The sequence below is a fragment of the Salvelinus alpinus genome, chromosome 27 (assembly GCF_045679555.1).
Source record: "Salvelinus alpinus chromosome 27, SLU_Salpinus.1, whole genome shotgun sequence".
Classification (NCBI taxonomy): domain Eukaryota; kingdom Metazoa; phylum Chordata; class Actinopteri; order Salmoniformes; family Salmonidae; genus Salvelinus; species Salvelinus alpinus.
In genome coordinates, this window is record NC_092112.1 from 29,256,715 (window position 1) to 29,275,863 (window position 19,149).

Genomic DNA, 19,149 nt, shown 5'->3' on the forward strand with positions numbered 1-19,149 from the left:
GACAAAGGATGACATTGTGAGTGCCCATTGTGATGTGCAGTGACCATCATTATATCTGAGCAAAATGATCCCCATTGCTTTCGTTATGGCTAACTGTTTAGGAAATATCAACAGGTGGCCTTTGGCATAGTTTTAATTTTCTCCCCAATTTCGTGGTATCCAATTAGTAGTTACAGTCTTGTCCCATCGCTGCAACTCCCGTACGGACTCGGGAGAGGCGTAGATCGAGGGCCATGCTTCGTCTGAAACACGACCCTGCCAAGCAGCACTGCTTCTTGACACACTGCTCGCTTAACCCGGAAGCCAGCCGCACCAATGTGTTGGAGGAAACACCGTACAACAGGCGACCGAAGTCAGTATGCAGGCGCCCGGCCCGCCACAAGGAGTCCCTAGAGCATAATGGAACAACAACATCCCAGCCAGACAAACCCTCCCCTAACCTGGCCGACGCTGGGCCAATTGTCCACCGCCTCATGGGTCTCCCGGTCATGGCCGGCTGCGACATAGCTCGGGATCGAACCCGGGTCTGTAGTGACGCCTCAAGTACTGCAATGCAGTGCCATACACAGCTGTACCTTGGCTCAAACTTTTGAAAAGTGTTTTCTAAAATGTTATATTCTTCTGATTTCTGACATGCTTTGTTTTGAAATATGATAAATGGTGAAGCCATTTTTAAAAGCCATGTAATTCTCTTCTCAAAAGCTAATGGTGAGCACAATGAATATTGTGCCTCTATCTAAGCTGAACCTACTAGAATCAAATCTAAACTGCTTCAGCCAACCAAAAGTAGTGACTGTATTCTGTTTTCCTTATGTCTTGTAAATTGGTCACCTTAACGTGTCTTTCCGGGGTTTTATGTTCAGTTGTAATTTGAATTGAGTCAGTGTTATTGTAGGAGAAATGGAGATAACCATGTAACAGGCCCACTATTGGTTTCAAGCCCCAGGCTTTTTCTTGTTCATTTTTAATGCAGCAGCATTCAACCTGCCATACACTAGGATGGCATCCCAGGTGTTGAAAACAACAACAAAAATCAAAAAATTTTGCTCACTATATGAGGCCGTACAACAATATCTGTGCCTTGAATGCAGAATTTAGCCTAGCTTGATATCTTAAGGCCATGTTACAATTATAACTGACTCACTGACACATGCCTATCACACATGGAATTTGGTAAAAGTTCTTGTCCAGATCCATCTGTAAACATTGAAATTTACAATTAAACATTGACTTTTGCCCACTCATAGGCTTCATACTTAGAGCAGCCCTGTATCAAAGACACAGACCCCTTCATTAAAATGAACGATCAGTGTTTTTGCCATACTTCGAGAACTCCCAGCTGGGTATATTTGCTTTTTATTTTCCGCTGGGAAGTAGTAATTGCCAGTCCACCCTGTTTTACAAAGTTATGACTGTGAAATTAGAGTTAGATGAGTGATTTAAAACTCAACCTTTGTCATAACATGCACTGTATGATACCCTGTCCCACCTTGGAAATGTGACTAAATTTGCTGATTTAGTATAACTTAATTTTTTTATTACTAAAATGCCCTATTGATGTGCTGCTGATTTGGAAGCTGATGTTGGCTTGCCTACTTTCTCAGTTCACAGGCAGGTCTATGGAAACCTGTTGCATTCAAGGCAAAGAGGGCTGCCCAGGCAGTTGTCAAAACTTATAGGTCAGAATGACAAGTGCATCACTGGTCTCTCTGAAGATCTCAATAAAATACAGTACTTTGCATTGTCCTCTTGATAACAATTAGGCCAAATTTGCTGAAATGTTGTGCTTGCTCATGGTTTGGTGTAGCCTATTCTATGAAGACAGCTTGCTGTCGAAATGTTGGTGAATAAATTATTGCATCGGCGCTACTAGGGATGGACATGAGTAATCGAGTACTGAACGGACGTCAAAGCTCTGTCTTTAACCAGAGATAACAAATAATAATAATCAAATACTGTAAAACTATTTGGTGGAATGTGCTTTGTGGCTACCTGAACGGGCCATTGGAAATTGTTTTGAAGACTACATTGATTTGCTTTGACTCTAGTGTTCCATTTGTGCATGTGCATTTGCTGGGCACAACAAAAAATAATCCAAGCCATGCATCACACAGTTCCGTGTCTCATTCCCTCAATTGCGTTCTGACTGCTCCATACATACACGTGCTGAGTGCGCACACAAGCTCCCGCTACATAAATAAATGCCTATAAAAACGTATCTAACTGATGGGATACACAAGCTACATTCCTTGCCAAATGACAACAATTTTATCACACATTCAAAATGGACTGGATGACTGAAGTAGGAAAACATGTGTTCCAACAACGAGCTGCAGTTTTGGAATAATATTCCCATCTATTTTCTGTTTAGGCTACATTGCGAACTGCTAGTGCCATTTTAGAATTGGTTAGCCTAGGCTATAACCCCCTAAACATAGACAGGTTCCACACTGAAAATACGCACCAAATAATAGTTTGATAAAGACAGAGCATGTTTTCACCAGAATCATTAAGCATAGGGCTACTCACCACACAGATGTATAGGCTGTAATTCATCCCCATGCAGTGTTCAATGTGGAGTTGTTCATCCATTCCGAAAATTCAAAACAACTGGCAGAATAAACTAATATCTGCATAGCGAAAAGACAGATTTTGTAACCCTGAAAAGTATTTTAACTCGCCAAATTGAGCCCCGTTTAAAAAAAAATGTTTTAGACGTGAGATGCGCCTCACTTTGCAGTTGCAACTTTTTTTTCATTTGGAAAAATAATCAGTTATTACTTTTTTTTACTATAAAATAGGTGTCTTGATTGTGATAAGGGCTTGGGAAATAAGAGCGTCTTGTCTGCTAAATGAACAATATAAGGCTATGCCATTGCATAGCCATAGGCTTCTACAAGCAGTCGCCACTGCTGAGGTTACTGCCTATTTGAAGATTGTGTTTCACGATATAGTTGATATTACGGTTTCATTAAATTAAATGGCACATGCTTTTTTATTGAATGAATATATATTGGTCAATTTGGCAATTAGGATTTATTATCTCTAATGGTTATGATAAATGAGGCATTGTCGCAACACTTGGCAAAGGCCTATAGATAAATGCACACATTTCTTTACAGTGCGGGCCTTATGTTCTAAAAAATATTTGAGTATTCTGGAGGAAATAAAATCATGCGAGTACTTGAACAGTCAGAAAATGTAAAATGCCCCTCCCTACTAGTGTATAGCTTTTCCTGTTCTTTTAAAGCACTCTTTGAAGAATGGCAAACAATTATGCCATGTTTTTTGGCTAGACAGGCTCTACGCTACAAGCTGATCTAGTGGCTCATCTTTTAATTTCCTAAGGGACAGCAGCATCCTTCATGCTGTTAGCATTTAAATCGCCAACGTGTGGAAGGTATGATCTTAATTTTAGAGGTGGACACCTACTTGGGTGCTGGTCCGGAAAAAATTTCACCTGCCTGTCTTACTTTGTGTAGCTAATGACTTTGAACTCACTGGATCGATGATTGTTGTTCTGTCCCGGTTGGAGACAGCTCATTATTAAGGCTCTGACTGCAGTCCTTCAGAGGCTCACACTTCAGGCTGTAGACTACACGTTCAAAGCATCAGTGTGTTGCTTTTTTGTTCTGCCTCTTCACGGCATTGCTCATTCTGAGTGGCTTCTTCCAGGTAGTGTTTTGTGTTATGTCTATAGCCTAGTCAGTCCAGGGGTCGGCACCAGGTGGCCCACGGGCCACAACTCGCCCAAGTGATTCTACATTTTTGGCCCCCTAAAGGTTTTTTGTCAAAATAAAAAAATATAGATCTGGGGAGGATAAAATGATTATTTTCCAATCCAATCTCATTAGGGCTTACTTGTGGTCAATTTCAAGTGTAAAAAAAAATATAGAATTACGTTTCGGCCCCCCAACCATCCACTCCACTTCACCCACGGCTGAATCTAGTTGCCTAGTCATATATAATTTCCCACGTCTTCATTCATCTATCACGTCAATAGAAGGTCTGTCAATTAGGTATGGCGCTTTAGAGTTATTTGTTGGTTGGAAACTGCAGCACTCGAAACAGCTGTAAACCCAGAGTTGTTGGATTTGGCCTCTCAAACATTGAGTGTGTGTCAAAGTTACACACAGGGAAGACTTTAAGGCTCATGGGACAGTCCTTCACCAGATGTCTGGGTGTGCACATGTTTTCAATCTCTGAAAACTGAGAGAAGAGCGCCTGAGCCTGGATGCATAAACTCAAAGGATGCAAGGATCTGTCAACATGGAGGAGAGGGTGGATGGACAGCTTGTGTTGAAAACATGAGCCAAGATTCCCTCTTGGCTGCTATGTGCTAAGTGAAACAATGCTAAGGATATAATAACAATAATGCTAATATTTACACAGCCTCTTTCACGGACTTGCACTGTTGGGAGGTTGAATCATTTCACTCAAAGTGAGCGTCATAACTCAGAGAAGAACGTGAAAACAATCTTGCAACCTTTCGGTTACTAGTCCAACGCTCTAACCACTAGGCTACCTGCCGCCCCAACATGCTGGACAAATGGACACTTTGGGTGATTTAGGGTAGCCTACTTTAATTTGAAAGACCTCACCCTGAACCCCAACATTTTTTGACCATGTAACAGAACTATGTACCCAGTCCGCATTTGATTTTACCATAAGAATTGCTGTTCGGGGATAATAAAGAGACTTTACTCTAAAGTTTACTCTTTACTCTACTCTTTTTGTTTGAACACAGTGTACAAAACATTAGGAACACCTGCTCGTTCCATGACATAGACTGAACAGGTGAATCCAGGTAAAGCTATGATCCCATATTGATGTCACTTGTTAAATCCACTTTAATCAGTGTAGATTAAGGGGGGGGGGGGTGGCAGGTTAAATCCTTGAGACAATTGAGACATGGATTGTGTATGTGTTCCATTTTCAGAGGGTGAATGGGCAAGACAAAATATTTAAGTGCCTTTTAAACGGGGTATGATAGTAGGTGGCAGGCGCACAGGTTTGTGTGTGTCAAGAACTGCAACGCTGCTGAGTTTTTCACACTCAACAGTTTCCTGTGTGTATCAAGAATTGTCCAACACTCAAAGGACATACAACTTGACACAACTGTGTGAAGCATTGGAGTAAATATAGACCAGCATCCCTGTGGAACGCTTTCGACACCTTGTAGTCCAGGCCCCGACGAATTGAGGCTGTTCTGAAGGCACTCAGTGTATTTCTGGGAAACATGAAGTGTCATCATCACCCCTGAGCCATTGCTCTGAGATAAAATAGTGATACCCTTTTCCTTCTCTTTCAGGTCGGCTTTATGCCATGCAGACGGGAATGAAACTGGACAGCAAAACCCCAGAATGTCGGAAGTTTCTTGTGCAACTGATGGATCAGTTAGAAACGGTGAGATACTTAGTCAGCTACACTAAAGATTGGATACAGCCTTTGGAACGTTTAAACAAGTTTGCACACAATGACACATTTATCTACTATTTCCTAGTTGTCTTCACATAATGATTTGTTGAATTTTGGGTAAGATATCATAATGTAGTTATCATAATGTACTACTTTATATTCCTTGTTAATTCTATCTATTTCCTCTATTCTGTACCAATATCCACTAAATGAAGCTTATCACGTCGTGAATGTCTGAGGGCAGTTTAGTAATGAATATCTTCAAAGCCATTGGCCGTTAAGTGCACTTTAGGAGTCTTGACATTTGACTATTTTCAAAGCTAGTCAGGAACAGGCCTTTCAGTGGATTCAGTTTCCCTTCAGAAGTGGATTTTGGCACTGCCTCTCAAAAAGGACATTAACAACAAAGCGGCAGCCTCCCTTGATTGAGTTCTGCGAACACGATTGAAATGTCTGCACCTCATCATTTTCAATTATAAGAGTGAAATACTCTTTGATTCCAGACATCTGTAATGTAATTGCTGAATGATCTAAATATAGGAGGAATTTTTTGAGTTACGTTTTCAAATTTCTCAAAAGGTGAATGCCAAATGTAATTTCTGCTTGTTTTGAGGGTCTAGCAGTTATTCTTTAGCTTGTCCATCAGATATTCATATCTCTAATCGATAATAATGTAGCCCCTAGATTCGATTAGGTCTACTTTTAAAGATTTCCAAGGAGAAATTGGAATCTTTGAGATAGTTGGATCACACATTTAGTCAAAGCTTCGGTAAGACTGCAATCTGAACCACCATTAGTTACGGAATGCATGCCTTTTGAGTAATGGATTCCTTCAGAAATGTACTTCTGAAATGTCTTGAGTGGAAATGCGAGACATGCAATAAAAAAACCATCTGCTTTGAGTTTTAAGCTCTGTGTTTAATGTAAGACCTGATCGGCATATACAGTGTGTTAGGAAAGTATTCAGACCCCTCGACTTTTTCTACATCTTGTTACGTTACAGCCTTATTCTAAAGTGGATTAAATCATTTTCCCCCCCCATCATAAATCTACACACAATACCCCATAATGACAAAGCAAAAACTATGTGTTAAAAACTGAAATATCACATTTACACAAGTATTCAGACCCTTGACTCAGTACTTTGTTGAAACACCTTTGGCAGCGATTACAGCCTCAAGTCTTCTTGGGTATGACGCTACACGTTTGGCACTCCTGTATTTAGGGAGTTTCTCTCATTCTTCTCTGTAGATGCTCTCAAGCTGTGTCAGGTTGGATGGGGAGCGTTGCTGCACAGCTATTTTCAGGTCTCTCCAGAGATGTTAGATCGGGTTCAAGTCCGGGCTCTGGCTGGGCCTCTCAAGAACATTCAGAGACTTGTCCAGAAGCCACTACTGCATTTTCTTGGCTGTGTGCTTAGGGTCGTTGTCCTGTTGGAAGGTGAACCTTCACCCCCAGTCTGAGTTCCTGAGCGCTCTGGAGCAGGTTTTCATCAAGGATCTTTCTACTTTGTTCCGTTCATCTTGTCATCATCCTGGCTAGTCCCTGCAGCTTGATTCTGCCACCACAATGCTTCACTGTAAGGATGGTGCCAGGTTTCCTCCAGACCTGACACTTGGCATTCATCAGATCAGAGAGTCTTGTTTCTCATGGTATGATAGTCCTTCAGGTGCCTTTTGGCAAACTCCAAGCGGCTGTCATGTGCCTTTTACTGAGGAGTGGCTTCCGTCTGGCCACTCTACCGTAAAGAGATGGTTCTCCTTCTGGAAGGTTTTCCCATCTTCACAGAAGAACTCTGGAGTGACCATCTGGTTTTTGGTCACCTCCCTGACCAAGACCCTTCTCCCCTGATTGCTAAGTTTGGCCTAGCAGCCAGCTCTAGGAAGAGTTTTGGTGGTTCCAAACTTCTTCCACTTAAGAATGATGGAGGCCACTGTGTTCTTGGGGACCTTCAATGCTGCAGAAATCTTTGGGTACCCTTCCCCAGATCTGTGCCTCGACACAATTCTGTCTCGGAGCTCTACGGACAATTCCTTTGACCTCATGGCTTAGTTTTTGCCCTGACATGCACTGTCAACTGTGGGACCTTTATATAGACTGGTGTGTACCTTTCCAAATCATGTCCAGTCAAGTTGTAGAAACATTTCAAGGATGATTAACGGAAACAGGATGCACCTGAGCTCAATTTCGAGTCTCATAGCAAAGGATCTGAATACTTATGAAAATAAGGTATTTCTGTTTTTATTTTTTAATACATTTGCAAACAAATCTGAACCTGTTTTTGCTTTGTCATTATGGGGTAATGTGTGTAGATTAATGAGACATTTGTTATTTAATACATTTTAGAATAAGGCTGTAACGTGGAAAAAGTCAAGGGGTCTGAATTCTTTCAAAATGCGCTGTATTGTCCTTGAGATTTTCTTAAGGTTTTAATGCAACATGGGTGTTCTCTCTCACACTGTAGCCAAGTCTTGATACGTCACATTTGCACATCCTTCGGTAAGGAATGTTTGTTATGTCATGGAAAGGAAGCAACTTTAATAACCAATACATTCTTATGTGAAAGAGAACGGTTATATCATATTATGATTTTTTTTTAATTTCTTAACTATCCTATCTGTTAATTGTTTCCTTTGAGAAAATGTAAGAGCCCTGTATTCTCATCAAGAGTTCAAAAGACTGGGTTTATGGTCTTCCTCTGAAAGAGGAGCGGGAAACAACCTCTGGATGCTGTTTACTCAGGGGTTTTTATAGAGCTAGTGTCTCAGCCAGCGAAGAGCCCATACCTGGTGGGTGCATCCAGTTTTAAAGGGCTTGAAAAAGGTGGTGAAGAAACTTCTATGAAATACAGCTTTGACCTACTGTCACAGATTATGTCAATGTGGACTCGGGACAGATTGTTAAACTTCTTTCGTTTTATGTCTTGCGCCTTGTATGATATTTCTGGAAGTTAATGTGAAATCATTGTTTTCTTTTTCCTCCCTAATCATGGGAACATGAATGAGACTTTCATTCAATTCCAGAAGAGAAAGCACAGTATGAAATTGAAGATGGTGCCGAAGAACATGGCTGAAGATTTACATTCTCCCAACCAATTGTGCAATTTTTTGTTTTGTTTTGTGTAACTTATTTTTTAAATTATTGTGTACATAATGTTGCTGCTACCGACTCGTATGACCGAAAATAACTTCAGGACATCAGAAAAGCGATTACTCATTGTGGACTGTAAGAAACTTTTTCCTTTAACGAGTCCGACGAGAAGGATGTCCTGCTTTCACTGGAACAGGCACAGATCCACTCCTTTTGTGTGAAAAGACACCGGAAAAGGGGAAGCAGATCGGGGATCCTTCTGAGAATCTGTAGGCGAGCGAGTAAACTCCCATTGCCATCCGTTCTTCTTGCTAACCTGCAATCATTGGAAAATAACATTTGATTACCTACTATTAAGATTATCCTACCAACGGGACATTTAAAAACTGTAGCATCTTATGTTTCACCGAGACGTGGCTGAACGAAGAAACGGACAATATAGAGCTAGCAGGATTTTCCATGCACCGGCAGAACAGAGACGCTACCTCTGGTAAGACATGGGGTGGGGGTGTGTGTCTTTTTGTCAATAACAGCTGGTGCGCGATGTCTAATATTAAAGAAGTCTCAAGGTATTGCTCGCCTGAGGTAGAGTACCTTATGGTAAGCTGTAGACCACACTGTCTAACAAGAGAGTTCTCATCTGTATTATTCGTAGCCGTCTATTTACCATCACAAAGCGAAGCTGTCACTAAGTCCGCTCTCAACCAACTCTCTATAAGGCCATAAGCAAAGAAGAAAATGCTCACCCAGAAGCAGCGCTCTTAGTGGCCGGGGACTTTAATGCAGGCAAACTTAAATCAGTTTTACCAAATTTTTACCAGCATGTCACATGTGCAACCAGCGGGGGAAAAAATCCTAGACCACCTTTACTCCACACACAGAGATGCATTAAAAGCTCTACCCCACCCTCCATTTGGCAAATCTGACCACAATTCTATCCTCCTGATTCCTGCTTACAAGCAAAAACTAAAGCAGGAAGTACCAGTGACTAGCTCAATACGGAGGTGGTCAGATAACGCGGATGCTACACTACAGGACTGTTTTGCTAGCACAGACTGGAATATGTTCCGGGATTCATCTAATGGCATTGAGGAATACATCACCTCAGTCATCGGCTTCATCAATAAGTGCATCGACGTCGTCGTCCCCACAGTGACTGTACGTACATATCCCAACCAGAAGCCATAAATTACAGGCAATATCCGCATCGAGCTAGAGTTGCCGCTTTCAAGGAGCGGGAGACAAATCCGGACGCTTATAAAAAATCCCGCTATGCCCTCAGACGAACCATCAAACAAGCAAAGCGTCAATACAGGATTAAGATTGAATCCTACTACACCGGCACTGACGCTTGTCGAATGTGGCAGGGCTTGCAAACTATTACGAACTACAAAGGAAAACCCAGACGCGAGCTGCCCAGTGACGCGAGCCTACCAGACGAGCTAAATGCCTTTTTATGCTCGCTTCGAGGCAAGCAACACTGAAGCATGCACAAGAGCACCAGCTGTTCTGGATGACTGTGTGATAACTCTCTCGGTAGCCGATGTGAACAAAACCTTTAAACAGGTCAACATTCACAAAGCCTGCTGGGCCAGACGGATTAAAGCATGCGCGGACCAACTGTCAAGTGTCTTCACTGATATTTTCAACCTCTCCCTGACCCAGTCTGTAATACCTACATGTTTCAAGCAGACCACCACCAGGGAAGCGAAGGTAACCTGCCTAAATTATTACCGCACCATGTCACTCACGTCGGGAGCCATGAAGTGCTTTGAAAGGCTGGTCATGGCTCACATCAACAGCATCCTCCTGGAAACCCTAGACCCACTCTAATTCGCATACTGCCCCAAAAGATCCACAGATGACGCAGTTTCAATTGCACTCCACACCGCCCTGTCTCATCTGGACAAAAGGAACACCTATGTGAGAATGCTGTTCATCGACTACAGCTCAGCATTCAACACCATACTGCCCACGAAGCTCATCACTAAGCTAAGGACTCTGGGACTAAACACCTCCCTCTGCAACTGGATCCTGGACTTCCTGATGGGCTGCCCCCAGGTGGTAAGAGTAGGCAACAACACGTCTGCCACGCTGATCCTTAACACTGCGGTCCCTCAGAGGTGTGTACTTAGTCCCCTCCTGTATTCCCTGTTCACCCACGACTGCGTAGCCAAACACGACTCCAACACCATCATTAAGTTTGCTGATGACACAACAGTGGTAGGCCTGATCATCGACAACGATGATACGTCCTATAGGGAGGAGGTCAGAGAACTGGCAGTGTGGTGCCAGGACAACAACTTCTCCCTCAATGTGAGCAAGACAAAGGAGCTGATCGTGGACTACAGGACAAGGCGGGCCGAACAGGCCCCCATTAACATCGACGGGGCTGTAGTGGAGCAGGTCAAGAGTTTCAAGTTCCTTGGTGTCCACATCACCAACGAACTGTCATGGGCCAAACATACCAAGACAGTCGTGAAGAGGGCACGATAAAACCTTTTCCCCCTCAGGAAACTGAAAAGATTTGGCATGGGTCCCCAGATCCTCAACTTTCTACAGCTGCACCATCGAGAGCATCCTGACCGGTTCGCATCACTGCCTGCTATGGCAACTGCTCGGCATCTGACCGCAAGGCGCTACAGAGGGTAGTCCGTACAGCCAGTACATCACTGGAGCCAAGCTTCCTGCCATCCAGGACCTATATAATAGGCGGTGTCAGAGGAAAGCCCATTAAATTGTCACAGACTCCAGTCACCCAAGTTATAGACTGTTTTCTCTGCTACTGCACTGCAAGCGATAGCAGAGCAAGTCTAGGACCAAAAGGCTCCTTAATAGCTTCTACCCCCAAGCCATTAGACTGCTGAACAATTAATAAAAATCGCCACCGGACAATTTACATTGACACTCCCCCTCTTGTACACTGTTGCTACTCGCTGTTTGTTTGTTACCTATGCATAGTCACTTCACCCCCACCTACATTTACAGATTACCTCAACTAGCCTGTACCCCTGCACACTGACTCGGTACCGGTGCCCTCTGTATATAGCCTCGTTATTGTTATTTTTTATTTTAGCCTACTTGGTAAATATTTTCTTCTTCTTGAACTGCACTGTTGGTTAAGGGCTTGTATGTAAGCATTTCACATTAAAGTCTACACTTGTTGTATTCGGCGCATGTTGCAAATAAAGTTTGATTTGAAGAAACAAATCTTACATCGCACCATGTGGTTCTTTATCATTTCACCTCATGACAGTTTAATATCCACTAAAGCTACACATTTTTAGGGAAACAAACAACCAATTATTATTATTTTGTGCAGAGGATGGATAATTAAGCCAATCTGTCTTTTTTGTTCTGGTATTGAAGATGAACTAAAGCATGCTCACAGCCGGGCCCTCAGCATATTGTCCAGCACACTTGGCTCGTTTTCTCCATCGTTAAATTAGCGTTCGGGGGGGGATTGGGGAGCGAAAGTGTGGTGGAAGAGATTGTCTGTATTTAGGCTATACACTGATGGGCCTCTGTTTCATGGAAACGGCAGTTTTTCTTTTCCTGATTGCCGCTTTGGCCGTCTTTAACATTGCATTGTCAGTCACTTCAATGCACTACCTGTTTGTTTTTGTTGTCCTACAGTGCCTATACAGACCTGATGAGTGTCAGTAGACCTAGTTCTCGTCTGTTAGAGTTGCTTTACCCCAAGGGTAAGAAACACATTTCTCACTCATTCTGTTTTGCAATGACAGCAAAACCATCAAAGAAGATGCAGCCTTTCATGGTAATATTGTCCTGACGTATTGAAAATGACTATTATGTTTTGCTAAGCTGTTCTAGTACAACAGGGACTTCTAGAGAACCCCAGAGTAGTTTTAGTGGTGTTTTGTGATCCAAGCTCAATCCTTTGATTCAATTAGAAACGGCTGGCTCGACTTTCTAGAAAGTCGGCACACTTCTAAGTTATGTTTTTAAAGTCCTTCGCTAACACAAGTAATGTACTGTGCTGCGTGTTACCTCGTTTAAAAAACAAATTTAAGCATAGGTTGAGATTTCATTAAAACATGAACAGTAAGTCCATTCAGGAGAGCAGAGGGCACCTGTTGAAATGTAATCAGTATTATTTGCTTTACTGATTTTACAAGGAAACCTCTCTAGCAGACTGTAACATCTCAGAGAGAGGTTGGCTCTGTGACAGTGAGTGGGCTTTGTGGCTGCATTTTTGGCCGCTGGCCACAACAAACCATTAAGACACAATATGGGCACAGCAATAATTTAATTTGTCAGCTGCATGCAGTGGTTGACCATACACAGACAATGAAGTTTTGACAAAGCAAACAAGTCACAGTTATACAAATAAAATTTGTGTAAGTGAGTTTTCTAGTGTCTGTGTTACTGGTATTGTCATAGATGATTAATTGCCATGTAAGAGCGGTGTGATAAAGTAAACTGCCAGTTCTTTGCAACTGGCTTTGATGTTTCTGGTTAAATATCCTTTTGGTGAGTGGTGCTCAGCACAAGATTTATTGTCCAGCGCTGTTGAAATGAAAGCGGTAAAATCCACCCTTGGTTATTGTCCATGTAATGATCTGTGGGTGCATCTCCAGAGACACTCCACTCCACCATACTAGACTCTATTGAAGTGGAATCAGTGTCTGCGCTCTGCTGCATCCCAGGAATTAATTATTCACGCCATGGAAAGCCTCGCCTCACACGTTTCATGCACAGTACAGTACACAGGCTCCCTCTATGTATAGACTACGTCTGTGCTGTTCAGGAACCTAGGAGGAACGTTTTGTGTCAGATGAAAGATTGATAAGCTGAAAAGTCAAAGTGAATGTGCATTTTGAAACTACTCTGTATTGATTGATTGCTCTTTGTAAAATGTTTGCAACTTACAGCCTGTGGTTTTTCAGGTTGAATGTGCCTACCTGCAGAACATAATTTACTTTTGTGTGATTTGATGCTGTTGTGTGTTTTTCAGATGAAGAAGGAGCTGACTGACAATGACTCAATCTCCCAGGAAGTTGTCGGCAATGCCCACATCGAAAACTATGCCTTAAAAATGTTCCTCTACGCTGACAACGAGGATCGATCTGGACGATTCCACAAGTAAGGCTACTTCTTCACTCACTGTCTTACTACCTGCTTAGCATGGGAAGAAGTCTTACTGTACTGTAGCTGCAGACAGCTCCCTGCCTCTTGAATCTCAGCATGGCAGTGGACTGTTTCCAATTTTCTGATTCCAATACGTAAGCCCTCATGATTACCATTTATTTTCACTGAACCTTGACACAAAATAATCACACTGTTGCTTTTGCACATGAAGGGTCCCTTCCAGAGTCTAAAATTAGCAACAAAGCCCTGTCTGTGTGAATAGATTGCCACATGGGTAAGATGATTCCTATTGGCCATGCAGGTGTAGTGTTACAGGTCTGGCTGCCATAATGAGTGTGTCGTGGGCTCTGACATCAGCAGCAGGCTGGACAGTAGAGCAGAGTTTTCCAGGAACTGTGGGTGCCAGGTCAGGCCAGGCCAGCCAGGGTCTCCAGTACTGTAGGCAGGGACAGGATGCTGTCTCCTGTGTGCTGATTCCAGGCCCCAGATACAGCGCCAGACACAGTCCTGAAAATGGGAGAGAAATAACATTTGCGTTTTGCAGCTAGTAGTTAAAGGCTTCATCCATTTTGCATATGTCTGTGTGCCCATTCATCTTGTGCAATGTAGCAATTGGGATGAAAAATGTTTTCCGCCTATATTTTAAGATGGCAGGTTTTCACTAATCCGCTAATTTGTTTCTAAGCAATGAGCAATGTTTCATTGAAGCCCCATTGAACTCGCTACCCAACTGATGAGTGAAAGTCAAGTCAACAGTTCTGATGATTCATATTCTTCTCCCAACAAGTAAAACTTTGATATTTTGGGTAATCATATAAGCATTGGACTTTTATCCAGCTATTATGTTGTTGGCCGGTTATGGTCTTTGTATTTTCAAAAGCTTAAATCGAGTCAGTGCCATAGTGTTGACAAATCTAATGTGGTTTCAACTTCTAAATTGATCAGGAGGCTTTAAATCCATCCGTTCCAGTGAAAGATTTATCTTTCAATTTTAAAAAAAAGATAGTGAATGAAAGTAGGGTCAGATAAAATATATCATAGCTGGAAGCGTGGAAGTCATTCACTGAGGTCTTGTGAGGCTCTCTGTCCAGAGCATTTGACATAATGCATGTAAATAGCCTGAGGCAGGCCCAATTTCTGTCCAATATGCTGACCTCTGCAGAGCCAGCCAGATAAAAGCCATGAAAGCACACACTGTTGTGTTGAGAATGCAGGCTAGAATGTGCTGTAAATGAACCTTCATGCTGTTTCATCCCTTTTGTTTTCACATTTGCCTCCCCTTCCCCGCGACCCACCCCCTGCGTCACGAGAATCCAAATGCCAATGACGTTCATCAGATGTGTACAAGTGAGAAGTGGGCGGAGTTGGACTTCCAAATCTTTCAGTAATAGGCCTAGATCTCTTTTTGTCAACGTAGGCTAGTTGTCTTACTTCCAGCTATGTATTGTTATTCAAGATGCATTTTGTTTTCCTCTTCGTCTTACCATCTTGTTTCCACAACACGACAGTGAGACGTGCTACAAACCCACAAAAATATTGCTCAACCTTCGGTAAGGTCTGCTGAAGTAGCGGTCCGCCATGAATCGCCTCCCAGTGAACACCATCATAGTTAACCTCAGGTTCAGGTGAAGCGGTGTGGAAGGATTTACTGTGATCAACCCAGACATCAGGATGGTTTCCACGGTGCTCTGCAGTACTAGTATTTTGCAGACCATTAAATAGGAATGGATGAAGTGTGGTCAGCCTTTGATTAATGCTGGCCGCAGACGAAGAGGGAGTGGCTGCTCTGCACTGTGTGTTGAAGAAAGGTCGCCGTATGGTTTCTGGCTCACAAAATTATTTTTCTTAGGAGATTGAAAACATTAAATCTACCCAGTGTTTAATAATTGATATTTGAACAATGATTGTACTTGAGGCCAATCTAGAGAGAGTTATATAGTATACCTATAGTATGTATTGATGACGTCATTTCTGTTTGTCTGGTAAAACTGGTGCCAGCAATGGTATGTAGACAAATACGTACAACCACATTTGAAGAAATGTGAAAATACAAATAAAACACGCTTGTCTTCAAGTCGGGATAACGAGAAGTAGGCTCTATTAATATTCCACTTCGGCACAAAAAAAGCTTTGATTTACAAGAAATTTGATCTACATAAACAAGCTATAAATGTTACGTTCTGTCATGTGTGGAGGTGCAGAGTTGAATGTTTATGGGAACTAATCCTGAATAGGAAACTTCCTTCAGCTTTTCAATACATTGGTCTACTTTCCACTCTGCTCTGCTCCACGACAAGCCTTCCATTGACATGGCACACCTCTGCGCTGGAAGCCCCCAGAAAGCAAGCCCCTATGTTTCTGTGTTTTTACGGCCTTGTGTTTTATGCTTCCTGGAACCAGCTGTGGGATTTTATGACATTTTTCTTCCTGTCCTGTGATCTACACTGAATTCCCACAAGTGGTATCGCCTCTGAACTCTGACTCCAGACCCACAGTCCTCTCTTTTAATGTCATGACTCGTGTCATAGTTTGATATTTACAGACCTGTTTGGTTCCTTGGATCCAATTATCATTCAAATTCATAAGAGACAAATCCACATACACTACATGTCCAAAAGTCACCTGGCTCGCTGTCCACGTTCCAATTCATCCCAAAGGTGTTCGATGGGGTTGAGGTTAGGGCTCTGTGCAGGCCAGTCAAGTTCTTCTACACCGATCTCGACAAACCATTTCTGTATGGACCTTGCTTTGTGCACAGGGGCATTGTCATGCTGAAACCCCAAACTGTTGCCACAAAGTTGGAAGCACAGAATCGTCTAGAATGCTGTAGCATTAAGATTTCCCTTCACTAAAACTAAGGGGCCTAGCCCGAACCATGAAAAACAGCCCCAGACCATTATTCCTCCACCAACCTTTACAGTTGGTACTGTGCATTCAGGCAGGTGTAGCGTCCTCCTGGCATCCATCAAACCCAGATTCATCCGTCGGACTGCCTGATGGTGAAGTGATTCATCACTCCAGAGAACGCATTTCCACCAATGGCGGCGAGCTTTACACCACTCCAGCCGATGCTTGGCATTGCACATGGTGATCTTAGGCTTGTGTGTGGCTGCTCGGCCATGGAAACCCATTTCATGAAGCTCCCGACGAACAGTTCTTGTGCCGACGTTGCTTCCATAGGCAGTTTGGAACTCATTAGTGAGTGTTGCAGCCGAGGACGGATGATTTTTACGTGCTTCAGCACTCGGTGGTCCCATTCTGTGAGCTTGTGTGGCCTGCAACTTCTCAGCTGAACCGTTGTTGCACCTAGACGTTTCCGCTTTACAATAACAGCACTTACAGTTGACCGGGGCAGCTCTAGCAGGGGAGAAATTTGAAGAAAAGGTGGCATCCTATGACGATGCCACGTTGAAAGTCACTTCAGTAAGGCCATTCTACTGCCAACGTTTGTCTTATTAATATTTATTTATTTATTTGTATTGTAGATTGGAAATTGCATGACTATATGCTTGATTTTATACACCTGTCAGCAACCAGTATGACTGAAAAAAACTGAATCCACTGATTTGAAGGGGTGTCCACATACTTTTGTCTATATATAGTGTATTTGATAATTATAGAATTATCCATGTTCTGTGACGCAGCCTAATCCGTTCTTGTAGAAGACATTTGTCACAGTTGGCAGGTTTAAAACACTTGGGTCTAATGACTTCAGTATGCCTTAATTAACTTCTTTTTTTTGTCTCTCTTTGTAGGAATATGATTAAGTCCTTCTATACATCTAGCCTTTTGTTAGATGTCCTGTCAGTTTTCGGCGAGTTATCGGAGGAGGTAAGTTAAAAAGAAAAAACACTAAAAATGCATTTTTGACATGTTTTTCACCTGGGATTCAAACCTGTGAGCTTTCAGTTACTGGCCCAATGTTCCTAATCACTAGGCTATCTGCAGCGCATACTATATTGAATACCCCTATCCTACTGTATAGGGCCTAAACTACTGTAACTACATCTACCTTTTTATTTCAGCATATCAATTAATATGTGTGAAGTAATATGAACTGACTAGCCACAATTCCATCAGTCTACGGCTGCTCTCAAAGACATAGAAAATCCAAGAGAAGGGAAAATATGAGGAATTTCTATTTGATCTACTCATTCCAGTCGTGAGATTTCTGACTGGAAAACAGTGTGTTCCTGGAAACAGCTTGTAACATATAGAGCCTCTCCAGTCTAGAACTGTAGACAACTAGACACTACTAGACAGGGTGTTTCTCAGAATGCATACTACAGTGCTCCACACTCTCATGTTCCGAGTGCATTCTCCGACCACGTTCTTTTGACTACGTCCTTCTGAGGACGAGAGTGTGGAGAATGCACACAACAATACATTTGAGAAGCACTAGCACTCCCCCTACTGTGTCTGTATTACCTCAAGCTTCACCCCCTCATTCACAGGAACTTCTTTCAGCCAGCACAATGGCAACAATGGACGAAACAAGATATACACAAAGCAAACGCTTTACTTCATAAATATCAGCTAGATTTGTGAATTTTAATAATCTAGCTATCCAGCTAGTTAAACAGGGAAAAATTACCTAAAACTAATGTTATGCAAGGTAGATGTAGCTTTTTCGTTTGTAGCTACCAATTCTTCATGGTCAGCCAGTTAGCTTTATTGACATACCCATTCCCCCAACTGTCTTCCAGCCAGGACAACAATGGCAATAGAGACGGAAGAAGACACACACACACACACACACACACACACACACACACACACACACACACACACACACACACACACACACACACACACACACACACACACACACACACACAAAGCAACTGTTTTACTTCATAACTATCAGCTAGCTATATGTGAATCCTAATAATGTAGCAAACCAGATAGTTTAACAGTCAAAAGTGACTGAAAATTTATATTATACAAGATATCAATTCTTTGTGGATAGCTAGCTAACAATTCTTCATGGCTAGCTAACAGTACTAGTAGCTAGCCCTATTGCCTTATTTTGGACTTGCTATCTACGGTATGTTGGCAGGTAAACATACCAAAATTAACACAGCATGTATTTATTAACATATCAAGATGAAATATTGTGGTCAGGCAACATGAGATGTGAATAGGCAACATTTTAATTCCTTAGTAGGTGTGTATTTTCTCTCACTTCAGCTCAAATAATGGCTGCCATTGATTTCATTTTTTACGTGGTTGAGTCATATTTGTTTGCTTAGTTTCTATTGAAGCTTGCATCGACGCATGCTTCAAAATATGTACAAACGGAGTATGCATTTGTGAAGTGCCCTCCCGTGCTCTGTTTCGAATACTTTGATTTGGATTCTGACCCTCCCGCGCTCCAATTTGCGTGCTCGGAGCACGGCAGTATGCATTTTGAGAAACACCCATAGACCCCATCTCAGCAGCTGCAACTGTGGGCTTATTAAAGCTTCTCTCTCCATGGCTACAGATGGCTTTTCTACTGAGGGAAGTGGCCTGTGGCAGACAACAGAC

General features: G+C 42.4%; 1 protein-coding gene across 1 annotated transcript in view; it reads left to right on the forward strand.

Annotated features, from left to right (window-relative positions):
• LOC139556360 (vacuolar protein sorting-associated protein VTA1 homolog) overlaps positions 1-19,149 on the forward strand; it is a 48,735-nt gene that overhangs the window by 5,780 nt on the left and 23,806 nt on the right. The window contains exons 2-4 of the mRNA XM_071370252.1: positions 5,312-5,406; positions 13,487-13,614; positions 17,376-17,451. Coding sequence (XP_071226353.1) covers positions 5,312-5,406; positions 13,487-13,614; positions 17,376-17,451 — 299 coding nt within the window. The remainder of the gene's footprint in view (positions 1-5,311; positions 5,407-13,486; positions 13,615-17,375; positions 17,452-19,149) is intronic.